This window comes from Cinclus cinclus, chromosome 6, assembly GCF_963662255.1.
Source record: "Cinclus cinclus chromosome 6, bCinCin1.1, whole genome shotgun sequence".
Lineage (NCBI taxonomy): Eukaryota > Metazoa > Chordata > Aves > Passeriformes > Cinclidae > Cinclus > Cinclus cinclus.
This window is the reverse complement of record NC_085051.1, coordinates 53,098,508-53,118,586: the sequence shown is the minus strand read 5'-3', so window position 1 is coordinate 53,118,586 and position 20,079 is coordinate 53,098,508. Positions and strand designations below refer to the sequence as shown.

Here is a 20,079-nt window from a genome sequence, read left to right as displayed (position 1 = left end):
TCTGGAATTGCAGATTTTTTTTTTTTTTTTTAAAAATTATCCAGGCCTTTAAAGATCGCTTTCCTTTAGTTTCAATACAAATAGTTATATCAGTGCAAAGCTTTTTACTTTGCAGGCAAGCTGAAATAGCTGTTATGGGGAAGCTGCACTCCTTTAACCCTCTTAGAGGATATGGACCAGGGCTAACTCTAGCAGCAGCACAGCTGGCTTGTGATAGCAGAAATGTTCTTCTAATGGGCTTGTCACATACTTTGAATTGCTTCCAAAGTCCATCCTCCTGCTGCACTAAAATCTTTTAAATACTTGCCATTACCAAAATCTACCACATTTGGAGAACTGAAAAATACAGAAGAAATGGATTTTGTTCTTTGTGATTTGTTGTTGTTTCAAACTCACTGTTTGAAACCAAGGTTCATCCTCACTTTCAGGTTCAGGTGGGAGCCTTGCATTGTTCAGAGAATTTGACTGCAGTATGCACAAGGCTTTGTATGGTTTTCCATGACCATAAGGGCCAGGATGCTTCTGAGAGAATGGGATGTGCTAGCAACTAATATCATTCATAATGTGGAGGGTTTATTTTCCCAACTGAAATAGCCATCCTATATAGGACCATAAGTGAAAACAGATCCTACAGAGCTAGAGACTTAAAGCATTCTATAAAAGCTGTAGTTAATAATAGATTATTTTTTCCCCAGAAAGTGACAAGGACACATGTAAGGGATACAGAATATTCTCAAAATACATTTAAATGTGCTTCAGATCTTGAAAATGCTGCTTCTGATAACACTTGCTAGAATGTCACATAAAATAGCTTCATGTTCTGTACTTTTCATTCCTACAACAAAACTCCCAACTTGCCAGTCCTGACCTACAACACAGACTGCTGCTAATTCAAGGCACTGATTCCTCTAAGTGCAGATTCTGGCTTAATTGTGTGGTGCTTTTCAGGCTAAGCACAAGTTTTCAGTGTCTTAGATAACCCACCAGTAATATGCACAGCTTATATTGGATGCAATTAAGATGATGCTTAAAACACTGACTTAAGTACTTAATTCCTTGTACTTACTATCTTTAATTAGAAGCTTTGAAACTATATTGGCTTGCTTTTTCATTTTTTAACTGCATAAAATGTAGTAATGTATCAAGCCTTTTATTTAGAGACTTAAATATAAATGATTGCATAGTTCTAAATACCATTTAAGGGAGATTCATAAATGAATCATTTTTCTACTTGTACAACCTGAAATGATGCCTTCCAACCTTCATCTCTACTCAGACAAAACGTACCAACTTAAAGAAACCCAACTCAGAAAGGACAGGCCATGGTTTGAGAGTGAAGTTCAATCCCTTGGCTCTCCTCCTCGATGCTTCTTTGGAGGGCGAATTTGATCTGGTACAACGAATCATATATGAGGTAAGCTTTTAAACAGTGGCAACCTCATGCAGTATTCAGGAAAAAGAAAGTGCTGAACTATTTTGTTTTCAACAGGTTGATGATCCCAGTAAACCAAATGATGAAGGCATTACACCTTTGCATAATGCAGTGTGTGCTGGTCATCACCACATTGTGAAGTTCCTACTTGATTTTGGTGTAAATGTAAATGCAGCAGATAGTGATGGGTGGTAAGTGTCAAGATTTTGAACCTCTATCTATCTGGGAGAAGCACCATTTAGATGCACATTCAAGATTTATTTGAGACCTGCTTTAGGAACAATTTCCTTCCTCTTCATCCCCAGCAAACGAGTACTCCCTAAGCTGTAGGTGGAGATGAACTCAAATGCAAGGTTACAGTGTTCAGCTCCCAAGCAAGCACACTTAAACCATAAATTAGATTACAGTTTGTGATAATTAGTGGGAGAGTTGCATTTCTTGTTCAGATACTGAAATAATTAAACTATAAATAACAAATGACAGAAGGTAATTTGTTTAAGCTTCTTCATTGTAGATCCCACTACAGATGTTGGTCTCAGCTACCTGTAAGGTGAGCTGTAGCATTCCTGAAGTCTTGGGGAGGAATACAAATCCTCACCTCTGTTTTACCTTTCAGGTTTCCTTGTATTGGAAAATACCCTTTTACACCCAACAGTTTTGTTGTAAGCTGTGAAAATTATTAGTTTTGCTATCATCTGTTTCATAATGCTTGGCTTTACTGGAGTCAGGTAAATCCTGAAATCCACCCTAGCTGCTTGACAGGTTTTAGACAATGCATACACATACTATAAACATAAAAATTTCCTTTTAAAAGTGACAGGCTCTACATGGCAAGATGAAAGTCAGGATTCATGGAAGCGTCTTTTTTCACATGTATATTTTTTTGCTTTATTTCAGGACACCCTTGCATTGTGCAGCTTCTTGCAATAGTGTTCATCTCTGTAAACTACTGGTTGAATCTGGGGCAGCTATTTTTGCTTCAACTATAAGTGATATAGAAACTGCTGCAGACAAGTGTGAGGAGATGGAAGAAGGTTATATTCAGTGTTCCCAATTTTTGTATGGTAAGCTGTGACACCACCTCCTCTAAGATTAATCCTGGTTTGTCCCTCTGATATGTGTGAAACATCTGCTTAGGCCCCAGACTGGATGATGTGGTCCATCATGTCCCTGTGCTTCCAAAATGCTGAAACCAGAATCGCCTTTTCACTGTGATGTTGGTCTTAGTCCTTCTGGGTTTTGAATTACTTCACAGGCTCCTTCAAATGTTAAGATTTTTAAAGTTTTAATTTGGCTTCATTTCAAGGAAATGCTTTTACAGGGAGGTTTTTGACCATAACAATGAGTTGTCAAGTATTTTGACAGAGAGATCCCTAACTTCTAGATGCACAAATTTCTAGCAGATCACACAAAGAAAGAAAGAAATACTTTATGAGTAATTAACTTGCAGAAGGTGCTTAGTTACTAAAATATAGTTTGCAAGAAAAGCACTTCAATGGAGCAGACAAATTTCTAATTTCCATCAGAGGATTTAAGCTTCATTAAGGCTCTGTCAGATCTGACTGATAGTGTGAATTCCAAAAACCTCAAGCGTCTGCTGTAGGAAGCAGTTTCTACTGCATGTATAATAAAAAACCTCATTCTCTAAATTACTCTGTAAGATTTTGTTTTATCATGTAGTTAAATTTCTGATACCATTTCATCATGGAAGTGCTGAAAACTGTTCATGAAATGTTATTAACAGGAGATTAGTATTTGAACCACTGTGTCGATAGTAAAAATCTCAGAGGGGAAAAAGAGGCTATTTTACCATCTGGTGTTTTTAACAGGAGTTCAGGAGAAGCTGGGAGTGATGAATAAAGGGGTGGTGTATGCTCTGTGGGATTATGAAGCCCAGAACAATGACGAGCTGTCATTCCACGAGGGTGATGCCATCACTATTCTGAGGCGCAAGGATGACAATGAAACGGAGTGGTGGTGGGCCCGCCTCAATGACAAGGAAGGCTATGTGCCTAAAAACCTCCTTGGGGTAAGTTCTTTCACCTCCTCCCTTCTATTTTTCACATTCATCTCAAGTGGGAACAGAAGATGGATCTTTGGTCAGAATCCCTCTGTGCACCATCCACACTATGAAGTGGTACAAAGCAGATTATCCTTCTTTTCTCTGGCCTTTGTGCCATTATAAACAAACAGGAGAGGCTACTGTTAGGAGATTGGTGCTGGTTGTTATTGAGCAAGTTAGTATATTTAATATAGCAATATATTTAATATAGTTTATGTTTTAATGAGACTTTTTCTCCCCCTTGGCTAAAATATAGAGCCCTTATGGAAAGCTTGGTGGCTCTGTTAGGCAGCTTGAAGCCTTGGTTCAGAAAGTTCTTTGGGAATGTTTTTAATACCTGGCACAAGATAAGAACATAGGTGTGTGTGAGTTTAAAACAGGAAAGAGCCTTGAAGAGGACAACTGTGGGCACATCATTTATGCTGCTCAGACAGCTGGAACACTGTCAGAGGCCAGGAATGTAAGGTGACTGAGTAGAGAGCTACTGAGGACAAAATGCGTAAGAGAAACTTGCAGAGCAGGAAATAAGCTCTCTGGAGTGCTCAACAGGGAATTTTTGTACCTAATGTAAAAGCATCCTTTGTCTGTTCTGGATCTTGAGCAAAATGCACCACGTCATTTTCAGAGCAGCCATGTTGCTGCCAGTGGCAGGAGTAAATCAGCCCTTTTCCTCCTGCTTCTTGTTTTTCAGGAGTTGCCTGAGAACACCCCCAAGCTTAGAAAAACCTCACCTCCCAAAACACTTCATCACCCAGTTCTGCCTAATAAATACATCTTAGTTATAAATTAAAGGTGGTATTAACCATGCAAAGCCTAATACTGTTATTTTGTTTTTTCAGTTATATCCACGAATAAAACCTCGACAGCGAACCCTTGCTTGAATTCAGTTGTACAACAATGCAGTACCATGCTGGTAACTGGAAACTAAGAACATACACTGGAGCCATCATTTTTGATCATTTCACACAGAGAAATAAAACTGAGACTTAGTTTTAATGGTGCTTTCTCTTGTTAAATGAACAGCATCCACAATTTCCAATATCTGCAGTTTGTAAGTGAGGATTGTTTCTGTGTGACCCAGCACTGGGGAGGAGAGCGAAGCCTCCAGTACCGACAGTGTTGCACCAACTCTCGTCTAACGCAGTGTTTTGAGTCAGAGTTCTGTGGTAGGAGCTTTCTTGTGTTCTGTGTTCAGAGGTGTCATTTGCAGAGTGCAGATGCGCTGTCCAGTTTGCTCCAACCCCCCACAGCAACTGTCCCGGGTCGGGATTTTGGGTATTTCTGTTCAATACCAGTGAATGTTGAGTTCTCATTACCTATCAACTCTTTGGGTTCTAGGACATGAGATCTTCACCTGTTACATGCATAATTAAGTAGTTACCAAAGCTTGGTGAAGGCTAGGATTTTAGGTGGCAACATGCTAAACACTTAAATCCTAGTCTGGACAACCCCAACGAAAGCTTTACCTAGTCTAGCATCTTGCATTATTTGCATTTAGAATCAAGCTAGAGAACTAACAAAACCAACAGTATTTGTACACTTCTCAAAGTCCCTACACAGTATTTCACTTGGTGTTTTATTTTCTTATTCAGCCTACAGCACCGGTGTTACCTCTACGAATGTAAAGGTTCCCCTACTTAAGCCCCCGAGCCCGTCCAGCCTGGACACAACAGTTAGTACTGAAGTTGCAGCAGCTTAAGGGATTTGTATGTCTGCAGGGATGAAAGTGCAATAGTTGAAAAGGGTAAGAGTCTGGTAAGGGTTATAACTGTGTCACCTGAAGTCTGCCTGAGAGTCTAGAAGAAAATATGAAGGACTGGATAGAAGTAGAAAGAGGGTCATGTAGATGCTGTGTTGAGGAGAAGAAAGAAACAAGGTTTAGAGAAGGATTTAAGAAAGGCAATAGCTTATTTGAGGACAGTTTCTGTGGTTCTTGGCAGCCTACACCTGCTGCCAAGGCAAGTTATGCAATAACCTGTTCCACTACGTTGTAGTTTCAAGCAAAAAATAAAAACCCCACAAACAGGCACTTCACTGGAATTTTAACTGTACATGATTTTATATACCAGAAGTATATTTTGAATTTCCCATTATAAGTTTTAGCCATATTTCTTGTAATTTTCTCCCATTTAACAGTATGCAATTTGATTAACTTCATGTACAAGTTCTGTGTATAATTTATATATCCATTTCTGCAGTGCTGTAACTTGCTTTTACCACAGGTCAGCATTAACTGTATATATTGTGGTGAAAAGTGAAAGGGTATTATTGTTGAAGAATTTGCTACATGAATGTGATGATTTCAAGAGCCTATGATACACTAATTCAGAGAACATGTAAATGTGCACAATAAAGTACTGCTAAGGCATGGCTGCATTCTCCACTCTCTTTACAGAGGTCTTGACAGCAGATGTGGTTTTGGTCAGAGTCTGCATGAAAACACTAATTGTAGCTTTCCAAGGTTACAGCTGTCAACCCACCTTTCCTCCTCATTTTATCAGCTTCACTGAAGATGTGCTTACACACTAGTATCCTCATCTTCCAACTGGGACAAATTAACTTACAACTAAAATTAAGTGTTTTCTTTAAAAAAGTGAAAATTTCCAGAGTGCAGAGACCATGGTAGCCATTACTAAAGAAGTAGTATATTGCAAAATGAACTAGCACCTCTTTTTTTTTTTAAATAAGTGAATTAATTTATTCATATTTGTACATTAAATTGTATACAATTTAAGATAGCATTACAATTAGATTAACAAAAGCTAGTTACCAAAAAAGAAAATACAAAACTAAAAGTTATTCTGGAAGCTTATTCAAGGTCAAGTTCATGTAAGTCAAATTTGGTGGTATTTGGTGAAATATTTAGATGTTTAAAAAAATGCATGTGATTTCTATAAAATCATATCTAAAGCAGTTTTTTTTGTACATTGATTTTAAACATTTGGATAGAGGGAAAAACCTGAGATCTATACCCAAAAGCTATTCTCTGCAGAAGAGACATACACAGTTGTTTGCTTCCTGTAGCAAACAGTATATATAATGGTTACTATAAAAGTTGTGCTGTACATTAGCTGTAGTGCAGGTCACTTTCATATTAAGGGCCAGTAAAGGCTTAACAAAATATACAAAGTCTTAAAAGGTGAGGCTGTTTAAAGCATTAACTGTATACATATTGCACACTACCGTGAATACTCATGGTTCAAAAAAATTACTCACATTGCATTTGCCAGTTCTTACATAATGAACCACACTGGAATGAGAGAGAGTCAAGAACAGCAAATATTTCCAGCTGTCAAATCAGCACAAAGTGAGAGGCAGGTCTGTGGAGGCTGGTGTCTGTGTGTGCCCTCAGGAGGCCACATCTGCAGTTCTCACTGGTCCCTAGACTCATAGAGAAGTTTTGTTGCCTAACAGAAAGGGAAAATGTCAGTGTTAACTGAAGTTTTACTTGCAGCCACCTTATCTGCTTCCTACCCTTCCAAAACCCTCCTTTAAATCCAGGGCTTTAAATTCTTCCTCTCTTTTCCTCCATCTGAGGCTTGTACTAGCATTCAGGAAGTGCTGAATGCAGTTTTGATGGTGATGGGAAATAAAACCTGGGGTGCAGGTACCTGGGGAGTTTTAAAATGGCAATAAAGCAGCAAAAGAGCCACAAACCTGCCCATACACATTAGAAGTGTTACAGTTCTGATCAGCAATTGATCAGGTCACTGATTGGAGTGTTGCTTTGTTTTTTTCTACCAAAACTCTGACTTAGGAAATATGAACCTTCAGTTTCATTACCCATGCAGGTACCAAAAGACTCAAGTCTTCCATTTCCAAAAATCAACAACTTCCTTGAACGTTAATGAAGTAGTAAAAACAATTAGCTGAACTTAGGTTCAAAAGAGTATTTCATTCATAGTGCACATTCTTCAGCCAGTAACAAAATCCAAGGAAGTTTAAAGCCAAATTCTTAAGTTCTTTTCATCTAATAATATACATAAGATCTCGGGAAACCCTTCAAAGTGCATAAATTCTTCAGGTCTCTGAGCAGAAAGCTAAAGTCATGTTCATTATACCCAGCCACAACTTCTGTTTTCCAAGGAACAGGGCCCTGAAGTCCTTAATAAAAAAAATAATAGAAATACTCCTAAGGCTGAATGCTCTCTGTGCTGCTACTAAACACCCCATGTAAAGATTTTCTTCAGCCTTGTTTAAGTTTTGGCTGCTTTGCTTACCTTATGCATAGCTGCCAGCCAGGCTGCTGACAGCTTCTTGTTACAGCTAAAGTCTTCACCAGCAACAAACTTCATCTGCATCACCTCCTCTGACCCTGGTACCTTGTACTGCAGGATCATTCCTACAGCACGAGTGTTGCCACCTGAAAAGAGAAATAACACCCAGAACAGCAGCAGGTTTTACCAACTAAGTAACACAAGGTTTTTCCAGCTCATGAGCATGTTTGGAGAAGCATGCTCACTGCTCAGTTCAGAGCACAAGCAGCTGCAGGATCCGAGGAGCTCATGTCCACAGCTCGTAGTGCCAGGCAGTGGAACCTGCAGCCTCATATTGTTTCATTCTCTCTGCCAAGCCCCAAGGCAGAACCTGCATCAGCCATCAGGTAAAGCCACACACCTGGAACACCCTCATGATTTACTATCACCATGTTAATACATTGATACCACAGTTTCATACGGTAGCCTGCAGGCAGTGGGCTTAGGGTCCAGTTAGACTGATGGCAAAGCAGGCTCCTGCTGGATGCAGTCTGGCACAGCAGGCATCAGTCTCTCCAAACCTCACAAAGGTGGGGAGTGATGCTTACATAAGGCTAGAGAACAGCTGGCAACATCATTTACTTCCTGAAAGAAATTGCTACTGAAGATGCTGCTGTGACAATAGCACAGTAAGCGAGGTGTTTGTATCTCTCTTACTGAGGCTGCAGAGATGAACATAAACCAAAGCAAAAATCTGGACATTAAACAAGAACTTTTAGAATAACACATTACTGTCATTACTTCCTGCAGCAGTGGAGCATAAATTAAGCCCTAGGAACAGCACCAGCATAAACAGGACACTTTTTACACAGCTCTTTCTAAAAAGTGCATGAGAGGGGTCCTGGAGGCTATTACTGCAATATCTGAGGAGCCAAAACAAGTCACAATCTAAGCCAAACTCAATCTAGTTAGTGCTGTTAATGCACCTAATCCAATCAGAAGCCCACAGCAGGGTTTCTAAAAGAGCTATTTTCTACCCTCCTAGGATAAATGGAAATTCAACTTCTTCAATTGCTTCGTTGCCCCTACTGGTTAGAATAAGGAATTAAGGGTCTACTGAAAGATAAACCAATGGAAATCACACACCTACAGCCTTGACCAGTGTGCCCGTGTCTGGTATTACTAAGAACACACCTTGCATAACGAAGAGGCCTTTCTTTTAAAGTTGTGTAAAAGCAAGCCATTAATTAACAGTTTCAGTGCAAAGCCTTTCCAGACAGCACACAGGGACTACATTCATTTCTATAGGCCCAATTCAGCAACCTGCTGAAGCAGGAGATCTGTAACACTCTATACTACTGCAGATACCACTCCCAGCATGGACAACAGCACTTTGGTCTAAAGTAGGCCTTGAGTGCTACAGTTCTCCAGAGTGTTACAAAACATTCATTCTTGGTTTATTACACAGACACATGGGAAGGAACAGATACATTGACTTGATACTTGTAGACTTGAACATAACTCAGGTTGACATCAATTACGGATCAGACAAATAATCAGCACTGCAGAGAAGAAAAAGGTGAGGGGGTCATGACATGCTTGGGTGAGTCATGCTGAAAGGCACTGCAGATACCTTCAGGAACAGGCTGGCTCTCCAGAAGGCTGGTGTAAGTGTGAATATCTTTTTCTACCATCAAGAAGGAAGGCAGGCAGAAAAGAGATAAAGCAGTCAGAAGAGTAGTGAACAAGGAATTACAGAAGCATTAAGTGACTCTGCAATACACCTGGCTGATTTGAATACCAAGGTAAGTTTATTCAAGTTAGCATGCTGTACTGGCTGAATAATGCACAGATGGGCTGTGCAATTAGAAAAACCCAGCAGTGACAGAAGTGTTGATAAAGAACAATTATTGAAATTCCTGACCTTGTTTGTTCTCATTTCAGTCAAATCATATTCAGGTTCATCCTGAAATATTCTAAAATCTGGTAAGAGATGGGGCAGTAAGTTGCTGCACTCCAGTTAAGATGTTACCAGTTTCATTTGGCCACCACTTCATCTTGAATGAAATTAAGAAAGCATAGTTTAATTATTTACTCCCCCTCCCCCATTTCATTCTGTTAACAATGTTTGTACCAGTCAAGGGAAAGCTCCAGCTGGATTCTGAAATGGAACCTACCAAAGACAAACAGTTCCCTGCTATGAGCTCTTAAATCAGTAAACATTTGTATATACCCCAGAGAACAGACGACAACCACCCTTACTCAGGTTTATCGAGAGGCTCTCCCACATTAAGGCTGTAGGGGAACTTCTCAATCTTTAGGTGCTCCCCAAATCCCAGTAGCCACATGGGACAAGGTCTCACAGACTGCGCTCTACTCTGAGAGCAGTTGTGACCAACACAGTTACACACCAAATGCACTGTCTAGCTCAATAACTGCAGCTTCACTTTTTTTTCCCCTTAATAGTTCATTTATATTAAAAGAAAAATTTACCTCCAGGAGTAAATCCCTCTGTAAGAATCTGAACAGTTGAAATCTGTATAATTTCAATTTCATAATGGCTGTCTCCATCCAAAACCAGGTATCTACATAATAGAAGAAAAACGATTTTTTCAATTTTTTTTCCTATGGTATCAAGTCCAAATCAAAGGAAAAAACTAAAGCAGTTCTTTGGGATGAAGACAGATTTAAATCAACCAGAAAATATTACTTTTCATTGAAATTCCACCCTTCCAAGACAATTTGATCCACACTGTTAGCAAATTCAAACATTCCAGTATTGTTGGATCTATCCTTTCAGTTTGATTTCTCTTTCCAATATCCTCAGGGCATGTTACTCTTATATTTAGGTTACTGTGTAATAATAGAGCTGTAAGAACAACAATGCTATAGTTTACAAGTGCAATTTCTATCAATCTTTCTCACCTCTGGTTGTTGGAAAGTCGACAAACCATGAGCTCAGATTTATCAGATGTTCCCAGAGTTACAAAGAACGTAGCACCTGGAAAGAAACATTTTAGTATTCCAATACAGAACTCAGGAAGCAACATTCAAGTATCAGAAAGAATAGCCAACTTTTACTTACTAATACACTGAATTGAGTGAAAGAAGAGAATAACTGAAATGTTAAACTGATTAACAGCACCAAAACACTCAAATACAGAAAGCTGATCTTTAATTATCACGTTCTGACTTACAGGACCTTCCACACATGCTATGCAATTTCTTCCACGTGTGGAAATGCAGATGATATCCAAGATGAATCTTTTAAGAATGAGAAGAGATTCAGAGGTGGCAAAGACAGGCAATTAAAGACCCTCTGTGGTCACTGTAACACAAATGATTGTTCGTGTATTAAAAAAGAACAATTTAATAGCAGGATGTGACCTTCAGATCTATGCTTAAGAAACTGTAAAGACATCTCTTTTTCATTACTGAAGACTAGCTCAGTCTTGTTGTGAGGTCAGTGAACTTCAGCCTTCATGCTGTGTTTCTTCCCCCTCAAAACTGCTTTGGCATGGGGAAAGTCACAGTTGCAACATGAGAGAAGTGACTCAGAATTCCAAGCAGCCCTACACACCCGACCCCTTTACTTCCTCCATGCTTCATGCTCCCTGTATTACCTAATCCCAATACTGCTGGCCTGGGAAACAAAGAAAATAACACCCAGCCCTGCCAAATGGTCTCCAATCCATCTCCACAACCTGAACCATGCAGCCCCAGAGTTTCACTTCACTTCCCAGTTCACCCAGGCTCACTGAGCCCCAGCACAGACCCTGTGCTGCTGAAGTGAGACAGAGACAGCAGCACTAAGGCGAGAGAAGGACATTACAGCACAAGGACATCACAGCCACCATCACTGTCTCTCTGACCACGATCTGTGGCTCTGCAGAAAGCCAGGAACAACTTCAGAACATGAATGCAAACAGGACAAGCTTTAAAAAAACTTCTTCAGTTTAAAAGACGTGACTTAAAAACTCATCTACGCCCTCATTGCAAAGCAGAGTGAACAATGATTTATGTGCTCCAGGATGAATACACTCCCTTCTGAACCCAGGTTCTCCCCAGGAACACCCATGCCCATCACATGTGGAGCTTAGCTTACCTATTATGCACACTTGGCATAATGCTGAGAGATCATCTAAAGGAACTGAAGGATCATGGAATATTTTAAAAACTGAAGTTTCAGCTTTCTTAATGTAATTGGAACATTAATTACTGTATTGCATGAAGGTTTAAACCTATGGAAAATTGAGTACTCGTGATGATCTGCCATCAACCACAGCTGTAGGCCATGGACAAGATCAAAGCTCTCAGATGAAGCTTGAAACAAGCACTGTATCTTGTTTGAAAATATTAAAATATTCTCCAAAATATTTTCCATCCTTATTTAATGTAACAGGAATATGGCGAAAGGATGCATTATTTTAAGAAAAATGCCAACTGCACATACATCTGTTCTCACAGGTATTAAAAATTTGTCTTAAATTAAATCACTCTTCGTAAAAAACAAGAAGTACAAACTGAGAGGTGTAAACATTAAGAAGTGTGAACCTCTAAATAAACCAGTAACACAAAATTATCAACTGAAAAACAAGAGGCGTGACGAAGAGGAGACAAACCCGCAGCTTGTTGGACAAGAGGCTCTTGCTTTTCACTGGACTTTGAATAAATACAAAGGAGACAGAAGCAGCACATGTGAGCACTGAGTGCTTACCATTCATGAGCACTTTGAGCTGTTTGTCGTAGAACTCTGTCTCTTTCTGTGACACCAGGGCACACTCGGCGCACTGGCGCACCGGGTCCACGAAGCACATGCGAGGCAGAGGCACTTTTTTACTGCAGCACTTGTCACAGAAACACTTCCCACACCTTCGGCAGTGATGCTAAGCACAAGAGAACACACTTGATTTATTTATGAAGGAAACTGGTAAGGAATGATTCAGTAAGGTTACCACAACAGTTTCCCAGGTGTGAAACATGCAAGTTGAGGGACAGGCAGAAGAAATTAACTGCTACAGTGGCAGACAGCAATCTCTGAAGGTTGGACACAAAGGACTGAGTACAATACAAACAGCAGCACTCTAAACCTTTGCTGGCACACTGTGAAGCAGAAAAGAGAGGAAGGGGCTTCTGTGGTGTCCAGTAAATCCTTTACCTCCCTGTCAATAAAACCCAATGAGAAGAGTGGTTTCCAGGTCCCTTCCCATTTCTGAGAAAATATCTTGCAGAATTTCAACTGAAGCTTCTATTCTTCTTCAACTGAAAATACGATTCTTCTCTTTTAAAACTTACTCTCAAGTTTCTCCCAAGGAAAAAAATATAAGAATCTTCATAGTCAGAACCTAAAGCTATTCCTTTTATCAGAGGTATCTGGCAGCACAGCACAAACGCAGCAAAGTTGAGAAACCAGAACGAGTATTGCAGTGTGTTTCATGGCCCCTAAATCTGCAACCAGTGGCCTGTGCTCCAGATCACTGCTGGGGTGTGACAGCACCAGCAAATCTTCCTGATGCAAGCTCTCATGAGAGAACAAGTACTCCCAGGCAAGCAGGAACTAACCTGTGGCTCAAAGCAAGCCTGGAAGTTTGATACAAGGAACTGATAACACTGCAGTTTTGGTCAGTGTTAGGCTTTCCTTCCAAATGTTCTGCAAAACTCTCTGGAGTACCTATTTTCCAGGGCTCTCTCCAATTAATTCCCACACAAGGGAAACACAGCAGCTTGTCATCTGGTATAACATCCAAGTGTGTCTGGTTTAAAATTTCTCCTTCCCTCTCCCTCCAAACAATTAAATTAAAAAACATGAACTATGTCACTGCACTACAAGTCACACATCTTTCTTCACTTTCTTAAGCCTGTGCTAACAAAGTGTCAATATAATTATACAAAGGAATGATGTTCCTCCTAAAAATCACTGCTGGCCTTCTTTGGGAGAGTCCTTTGCAGAATTCTCCATGTTGCATTCTGCACACCAGTCTGCATTCCACAGTGACCTCTTACAATTAACAAACATAATGTTACTGTTTTCTCTTCAGCCAGTGAGCCTAATTATGTAGTTTACACTTTCTACTTTAATTGGAATTTCTCTCTTCCAAACTCAAGACAAATCCTGGTTTACTTTGCAAGATATGTCCATTTTAGTACTTCGCAACACTTACTCTTCACATTTCATTGATTTCTCTTACCTTTCTAGTTATGAAGTCAAATTTTGTATCACACTGCATACATCTTGGGCACTAGAAAACAGTACAAATTAAGATTAGCATACTATTTTTTTACACCTTTAATTCTACTATCGTACAGGAAGAATGAGCTTTATATAATGCCCCATAAAGAAACACCTCCAACAAATTTCCATCCTTTATCTTTTCACCATGGATAGCTTTCATTTAATATTGATGCAGCAAAATAACATCACCCCCATTTGCAAGATCAAAAAAAAAAAAAATGCTGCCAAACTTCCCCCTAATGAATAGTGCATCCTGCCAGCAGGCAGAACTACATCTCAGAATTACTTACCATTCTTGATAATGTTTGGCTATCCAGACAGTCCTACACTCCAGACAACTGTTTTTCTGTAAGTTGTCCTCACTTTACTCTGCAATGATCCTCTGCTGACTCACCAAAACATTGTTTACACAATTTAATGCTCTCAATACTCACACATTTTTGAAACATGCTAAGAGATACTTGATTTTCTTCCAATCCACCGAGACCTAATGTTTACTCCAGCTACAAAAAGTCACTTCCTGAAATATCTCTTCCCTAAAACAAACTTACGCCCACACTCCTTTAAAAAAAATGACAGAATAAAATTGAAGGAGTTTCTCCCTTGCAACTAAATAGAGTCTAAAGGGGTGACAGTTTTGACTGTGTTTAACACTCGGAAGTGATCAGTGATGGTTGGACAATCAAAATTTTCTGTACAGAAAGTCACCTAAAGGGCTGATACCCAGCCCTTAAGTCACTGGATATTTCAACAAAGCTTGACATATTTTCATCCAACATATCAAACCCCACTGTCTGAGGCTTATAATGCATTTTTTTATATATTTACTTACAAATATTAATGTAAAATTATGCCTGACATCTCACTCAGGAGAACATGGTTAGATCCTGTACTAAGTTTCATAACTCTAAAAGCAAAACTCCTCAAACCAGATGATCTCAGACTACAGCAGAATGTCCTCTTAAACACATGCCCTAAGCTGAGCAGGTGCAATTTGCTAAGCACACAGTAATCATCCTTTGCCTTTAATTAACACACTTCACTACTTAACCCTTCATCATCTATAAATCCCCCCAGGTTACAACAGCTTCTATTCAGGGACTTCTGCTCCAGCAGATACTCCATCACTGTCACAACCTCAACAACGGCAGCCAAGAAAATTGTACACCAGCTGAATTAAAAATTCTCCAGAAATTCTTCATGTTGTTTTGAAGTGTAAGCTTGTTAATAGTTGGCAATAGTTTATATGAAAGGCTCTGCTGTCTAAACAGACATTTAACACACTAGACAGTAGTGGCAGTCACCGCAGTGGAACGAAACACCTTACTGCAGAATTTGTCACAACTTGAAGGATTTGTTACAATTTGTTACAAGCTGTTTTTAAACCCCACACAAAAGAGCACTAGAAGCATTCCTGGCTTGTTTTAAATAACACGGAACTAAGGCATCCAGACACATCTTTTCACAATGGCTGCAGAAAAGGTTATTTCAACACTCACTGATAAATAATGTTCAGCACCAAGCAATTTCAGCACACACCAGGTTCCACCTCTGTAACAAGTAGAACTCTACAGCTTGTACCATGTTCTGCTCTACCTTGATGTTTTAATTTTTGACATTCAGTCTAACAGCTTGCCTGGGAGCTGGACCTGGCAATAGTTTTGGTATGCCTTGAATTTACTTGAGTTCAAATTAATTTTCTTAAAGAAAATATTTGGGAGAGGTTTTTTTTGTTGGGTTTTGGTGGTGGTAAGGTTTTTTTAGTTGTCTGGGGTTTTAGGGGAGTTGGGGTTTGGTTTTTTTTTATTTTGTTACTGCCAAAATGCAGAAAGCACAAATCACAAGGTAGCGGGGGAAAAAAGATAAACCCAAACTCTTCTAACTACTGTCCTGCATAGATTTCATACAGCACGCTGTGCTAAACAAAAAAGCGGCTTTTAGGAAGGAACAAAATTATCCATCCTCTTATGTAACACAAACTACAGAAGAGTATTTCTGAATTCCAGAGCCACGATTATAGCCCTGCCTCATACAAAGAGCAGTCTTAAATAAATCACAGACCAAGTTGTACATGGTAGCTGGCATTGCAAAATGGGATTTTCCTAGGAAGATGTTCTGACACAAGCAAGCTCAAGATGCTGTTCCTTCGAGGTACTGTGCTTTAAGTAACCAGAACCAACTGAACCATTGGCATAATGTCAACTTCTACTTTGCCTGGGACAAGATTTATTGAGAACATCTTGAAAGATGAATTCTTCCTATTCATCCATACACTGACATAATTAGAGAGTGACTAGTACTGAACTAAGCTTTTTTGCTTGGAGGGGTTTTATCACATTAACAGAGAAGGAAGCGCAATGTCCAAGTTACTTCTCGTGTCTTCAAACAAAAAGATGTGAAGCAAGAAATTAAATAAGAATTAATGTCACAAGTACATTCATTTCACATGCAACCACCAGTACCAGTATCAGATTACTTCATCCTGGAAGAGAAAAATGGAAGAACATTCAGCAGCTGTTGGATCTTGGCACTAATTTAAAACACAGAGAGTTGCTTTATTGCAAGCTTCTCATGGGTTTGCTCAAGTGTGATAATTTATTTCCATAATTCCATGGATCCAGCCAGAGGTGGGAATCCCATGGATGGACAGGAATCTATACTTACACTTCACATGCTTTATTTGCATAAATAATAACACAGTGATTCAAGAAGTGATGTATAGGAACACCTGGCTGAGCTCCTCTGTTGGAGTGTGAAAACAGAGGCCTCTCCAAGTCCCTCAGAGAGAGAACAGAATGCAAAAATTAAATTTAAAACATTTAGAGAAATTAAAATATATTAAGCCACACAGGCATGAAATAGAGGTGTAAGTTTAAGTTTTAAGTAAGTAAGAATATGTTTTAAGTGCCTTTAAAAGTAAAAGCCTTAGAATCTAGTGTGAAAAACAAGCTTCAGTGAGAGCTCAAAAACATAGTTCTAGACATAACAAAGATATAGTAAGAATATTGTTTACATTCTTCAGATAGAGCAGATAGGCTATATGCACAAATTACATGTACACTTTTATATTATGAAACCAGAATTCTAATAGGTTTAGAAGAAATGCTTCAGGTTTGTGTTTTCAGCTCATTGGGTAATTTGTAAATAAGAATCTGTGCACTGGAAAGAGACCCTCTCTCATTTCTCCTCACCACCATCATCATCACCTGGAAGACAACAGGAGCTGCTGCAATTCAGCCCTCTTGGGGCCTTGCACCAGGAGCTGCCTCTATTTCCAATCAGGACTTTACTGATATTTGGGACCCTATGCCCCAAGCTTTTAGCATGGACTTTAACACTTGGGACTCTATGTCTTTTGAGACTGATGTGCCTTTAGAATAAATAACTTCACAGCAATCAACAACTGCTCTGCTTTTTTGAAGATATAAACCCAAAAGCAATCCCGACACTCCTTAACACAGCAAACCTTTGCATTACCTGTATTACAAATAAGATTACCAAAAGTAAAGTTTTAGTAGTCCTGCTTCAGCCTTGCATTTCAAATTCCTCACAGTAACTGATATTTTAAGACTGTATAATCTTGTGACATAAAAATTAAAAACTTAATTATATTTCAATGCTGTATAAGCTGCACAAAATCAACTGCCATACTTCTTAGGTGGCCTTAATAAAAAAAAAAAAAATAAGCCAGTTGACTCTTCTCACAAAAGAAAAATAAAGCTACTGGATTTCTGAGAGTTACTGGCTGCACAGCAAAATCCAATGGATTTGAAATGCCAGATCAGCATTTGCTAATACTACCCAAGGTCTTATCTTAGACGTAGAGACTTTATTTTTAATTATGTTTGACACGGCAACAAGAGTAAGCATTCTCAACTAATTCATTGCCTAGATAACCCTGTCTCTTTAAATTTAATTGTTCTTAACAAAAGCATGGAATCCATAAGCTTCCCTGTGTATCACATACATGCTTTATTTAAGGAAAAAGTTTGTAACATATTTGGCAATTGTTAACCAAGGGGATGTCAGAACTCTAAAGTACTTCCAGAAATCTAGTAAAATAACTAGCCACAAAATAACAATTAATATTCTTAATCTTGCATTAACAAATGCATTTAAAATATTTACCCCATCACACCTCCTCTCAATAGCAAGTATCACTGAGCACATTCAGTTACAATTCAACACCCTCAGCCTATAGACCAGCAGACTACAGGGGAGAAGTTCAATTTCAAAGACAGAGAATGCCTACAACAGAACTGTAATACAAAATTCAAACTAACAACACACATCACACTGATTTACCTAAAATATTCAGACTTATTTCTCTAAATATATCTGATGACTTTAAATAAATCCTACCACAATCCCCAAGCAATCTTTAGTTGAATTAAGATGGCTGTACATATTAAAATTGTGTTAGAGGTACTTTGTTTTCCTTAATGAAACCAGTCTGCAATAACCACGGGCTACTGACAGGCTGAGCTGCACTTCCAAAGGTCAGGGCCAAAACTAAATTCAATTGAACTGTCCCACAGACGATATCCCGTGATGAAGACGATGTCAGGAATTCCAGGTGACGCAGGGGATGGAGCAGGCAGCGGCAGCAGCACAAAGGAAAACCTTTGCACAAGAAGTGCCCAGGCTTTGCTGCGAGCTCACAGCCAGACCCCAGAGCACAGGCGGTGCCAGCGGGGAGGGAACGAGCAAAGGACACGGAAAATTCACCTTACCCACGCTCCGGGAAAGGCAGGAAACAGCTGCTGAGGGACGGAGGCTTTTCGGAGTATGGAAGAGACCGACCTGAGAAAATTCCCTCGAGGTACCGCAGCTGAGCAGAGCTGAGCACTCGTTTTCCAAAACAAGGCTGCTTTGGGCAAGCCATCCAGCGATTCCCGACTCCCACCCTTTACATCGGCAGAGGCTGGCCCGAGCTGCACACACTGTGCCGGCAGACCGAGCCCCCACAATTATTGTTAGTATTTTACACAGAACTTTATGCCTCAAGAGATACCAGGAAGAGGAAAAAATTTTCTTCTTCATTCCTAAGCAAGGGAGGACTCCGTGTTCCCATTGAAAACAGCCCAAGCAGTCCGTATCTGCCAAAGGCTTTGTTGGATTAAACTCACACTGGCTCATCTAAAATAAACCTTCATTCCGGTCACATTTAAATGCACTGGCGTGTGTCCACACCACAGAACGCTGGCAATAAATAAATAAACAAACAATGGATTCTATGTTGTATGTGCATCTGGCTGCAGCGACGGGCAACAAATAACTCTCATTACACGAAATTAAAAATATCACCATCACGCGGTGTACTCGGTAAGCATTTAAAAGCAAAGTTGACTGTAACAGACTGAGCTGTTCACTGACTGTTCAGCACTATGAACATTCACACCAGGAGCCACAAGGGCTGCTCTAACTCAACCTAAGTGCTTTAATAATGTATGCGATTAGTTTTGAGCCTACACGGCCTCCAGAACCACCTTCATATGCATTTAAAGCAAAGCTGCTCCGTTCGCTACACTCCTAACTACCAGATCGCTCGCAGATTTTCTCCACGGGGCCGCACACCCCTGAAGAACGAGTGACAGCCCCATCCCTGCGTCCTTCAACCCTTTACCTGAGTGAAGTTAAAAAGCGAAGGGAAAGGGAAGGAGGGAAGGAACAGGGAAAGGGAAGCGCGGCGGCCCTGCCCGCGGCGGTACCTCCTTGTCGGGCACCCAGGGCGGCTCGTCGAGGCCGAAGGGGCTGCGGGCGGCGCGGTGCTCGGGCACCATGCGCAGCCCGCTGGGGGAGCGCACCAGCTTCTTCGCGTCGCCGCCCGACATCTTCCCCCGCGCGCCGCCGCTGCCGCGGGACGGGCACCGCCGCCGCCCAATGGCCGCGCGGCGCTGCGCGACGGCCGCGGCATCCAACCAATGGCAAGCAGCTATTCGACAAGCCCCGCCCGCCCGCCCGCCGGAGGGCTACCGGCCCATCCCGTGTCCCTGTGCGTGCTATTCCCGCCTCCTTCGTGCCCCGAACCCCGGAAGCGAAGGGCGCGGGCGCCACAGCCGCGTCCCCGAGTTCCAGGAAGCGCCACACCGAACCGCGGGCCCCGCGGCCACGAGGAGCGGCTCCTCAGAGGGGCGGCTCCGCAGAGAGGCCGCGG

General features: G+C 40.6%; 2 protein-coding genes across 3 annotated transcripts in view; one reads left to right on the top strand and one right to left on the bottom strand.

Moving 5' to 3' along the window:
- The window catches only part of PPP1R13B (protein phosphatase 1 regulatory subunit 13B), a 43,128-nt gene extending 37,273 nt beyond the window's left edge, over nucleotides 1-5,855 (top strand). The window contains exons 12-16 of the mRNA XM_062495690.1: nucleotides 1,277-1,414; nucleotides 1,490-1,623; nucleotides 2,330-2,496; nucleotides 3,262-3,461; nucleotides 4,334-5,855. Coding sequence (XP_062351674.1) covers nucleotides 1,277-1,414; nucleotides 1,490-1,623; nucleotides 2,330-2,496; nucleotides 3,262-3,461; nucleotides 4,334-4,375 — 681 coding nt within the window. The 3' untranslated portion in view covers nucleotides 4,376-5,855. The remainder of the gene's footprint in view (nucleotides 1-1,276; nucleotides 1,415-1,489; nucleotides 1,624-2,329; nucleotides 2,497-3,261; nucleotides 3,462-4,333) is intronic.
- Nucleotides 5,856-6,261: 406 nt separating this feature from the next.
- ZFYVE21 (zinc finger FYVE-type containing 21) lies at nucleotides 6,262-19,767 on the bottom strand. Of its 2 annotated transcripts, XM_062495691.1 has the most exons (8): nucleotides 19,634-19,767; nucleotides 13,879-13,929; nucleotides 12,408-12,576; nucleotides 10,616-10,691; nucleotides 10,184-10,275; nucleotides 9,324-9,377; nucleotides 7,715-7,857; nucleotides 6,262-6,901 (listed from the first exon to the last, which is right to left on the bottom strand). In XM_062495691.1, exons 1-8 carry the CDS (start codon nucleotides 19,754-19,756, stop codon nucleotides 6,866-6,868), a joined length of 744 nt encoding a protein of 247 aa, XP_062351675.1. In that variant the 5' UTR covers nucleotides 19,757-19,767; the 3' UTR covers nucleotides 6,262-6,865. The 2 variants fall into 2 exon arrangements, with proteins under 2 accessions (XP_062351675.1, XP_062351676.1); XM_062495692.1 differs by lacking the exon at nucleotides 9,324-9,377.
- Between the last annotated feature and the right edge of the window lie 312 nt (nucleotides 19,768-20,079).

Excerpts from the sequence above, each read along its gene's own strand:
- ZFYVE21 (XM_062495691.1), bottom strand. The coding sequence starts at position 19,756 with ATGTCGGGCGGCGACGCGAAGAAGCTGGTGCGCTCCCCCAGCGGGCTG. Across the intron at positions 12,577-13,878 it reads TTGACTTCATAACTAGAAAG|CATCACTGCCGAAGGTGTGG; the intron begins GTAAGAGAAATC and ends TCTTGTGCTTAG. Across the intron at positions 10,692-12,407 it reads GCTCAAAGTGCTCATGAATG|GTGCTACGTTCTTTGTAACT; the intron begins GTAAGCACTCAG and ends GTTTCTTTCCAG.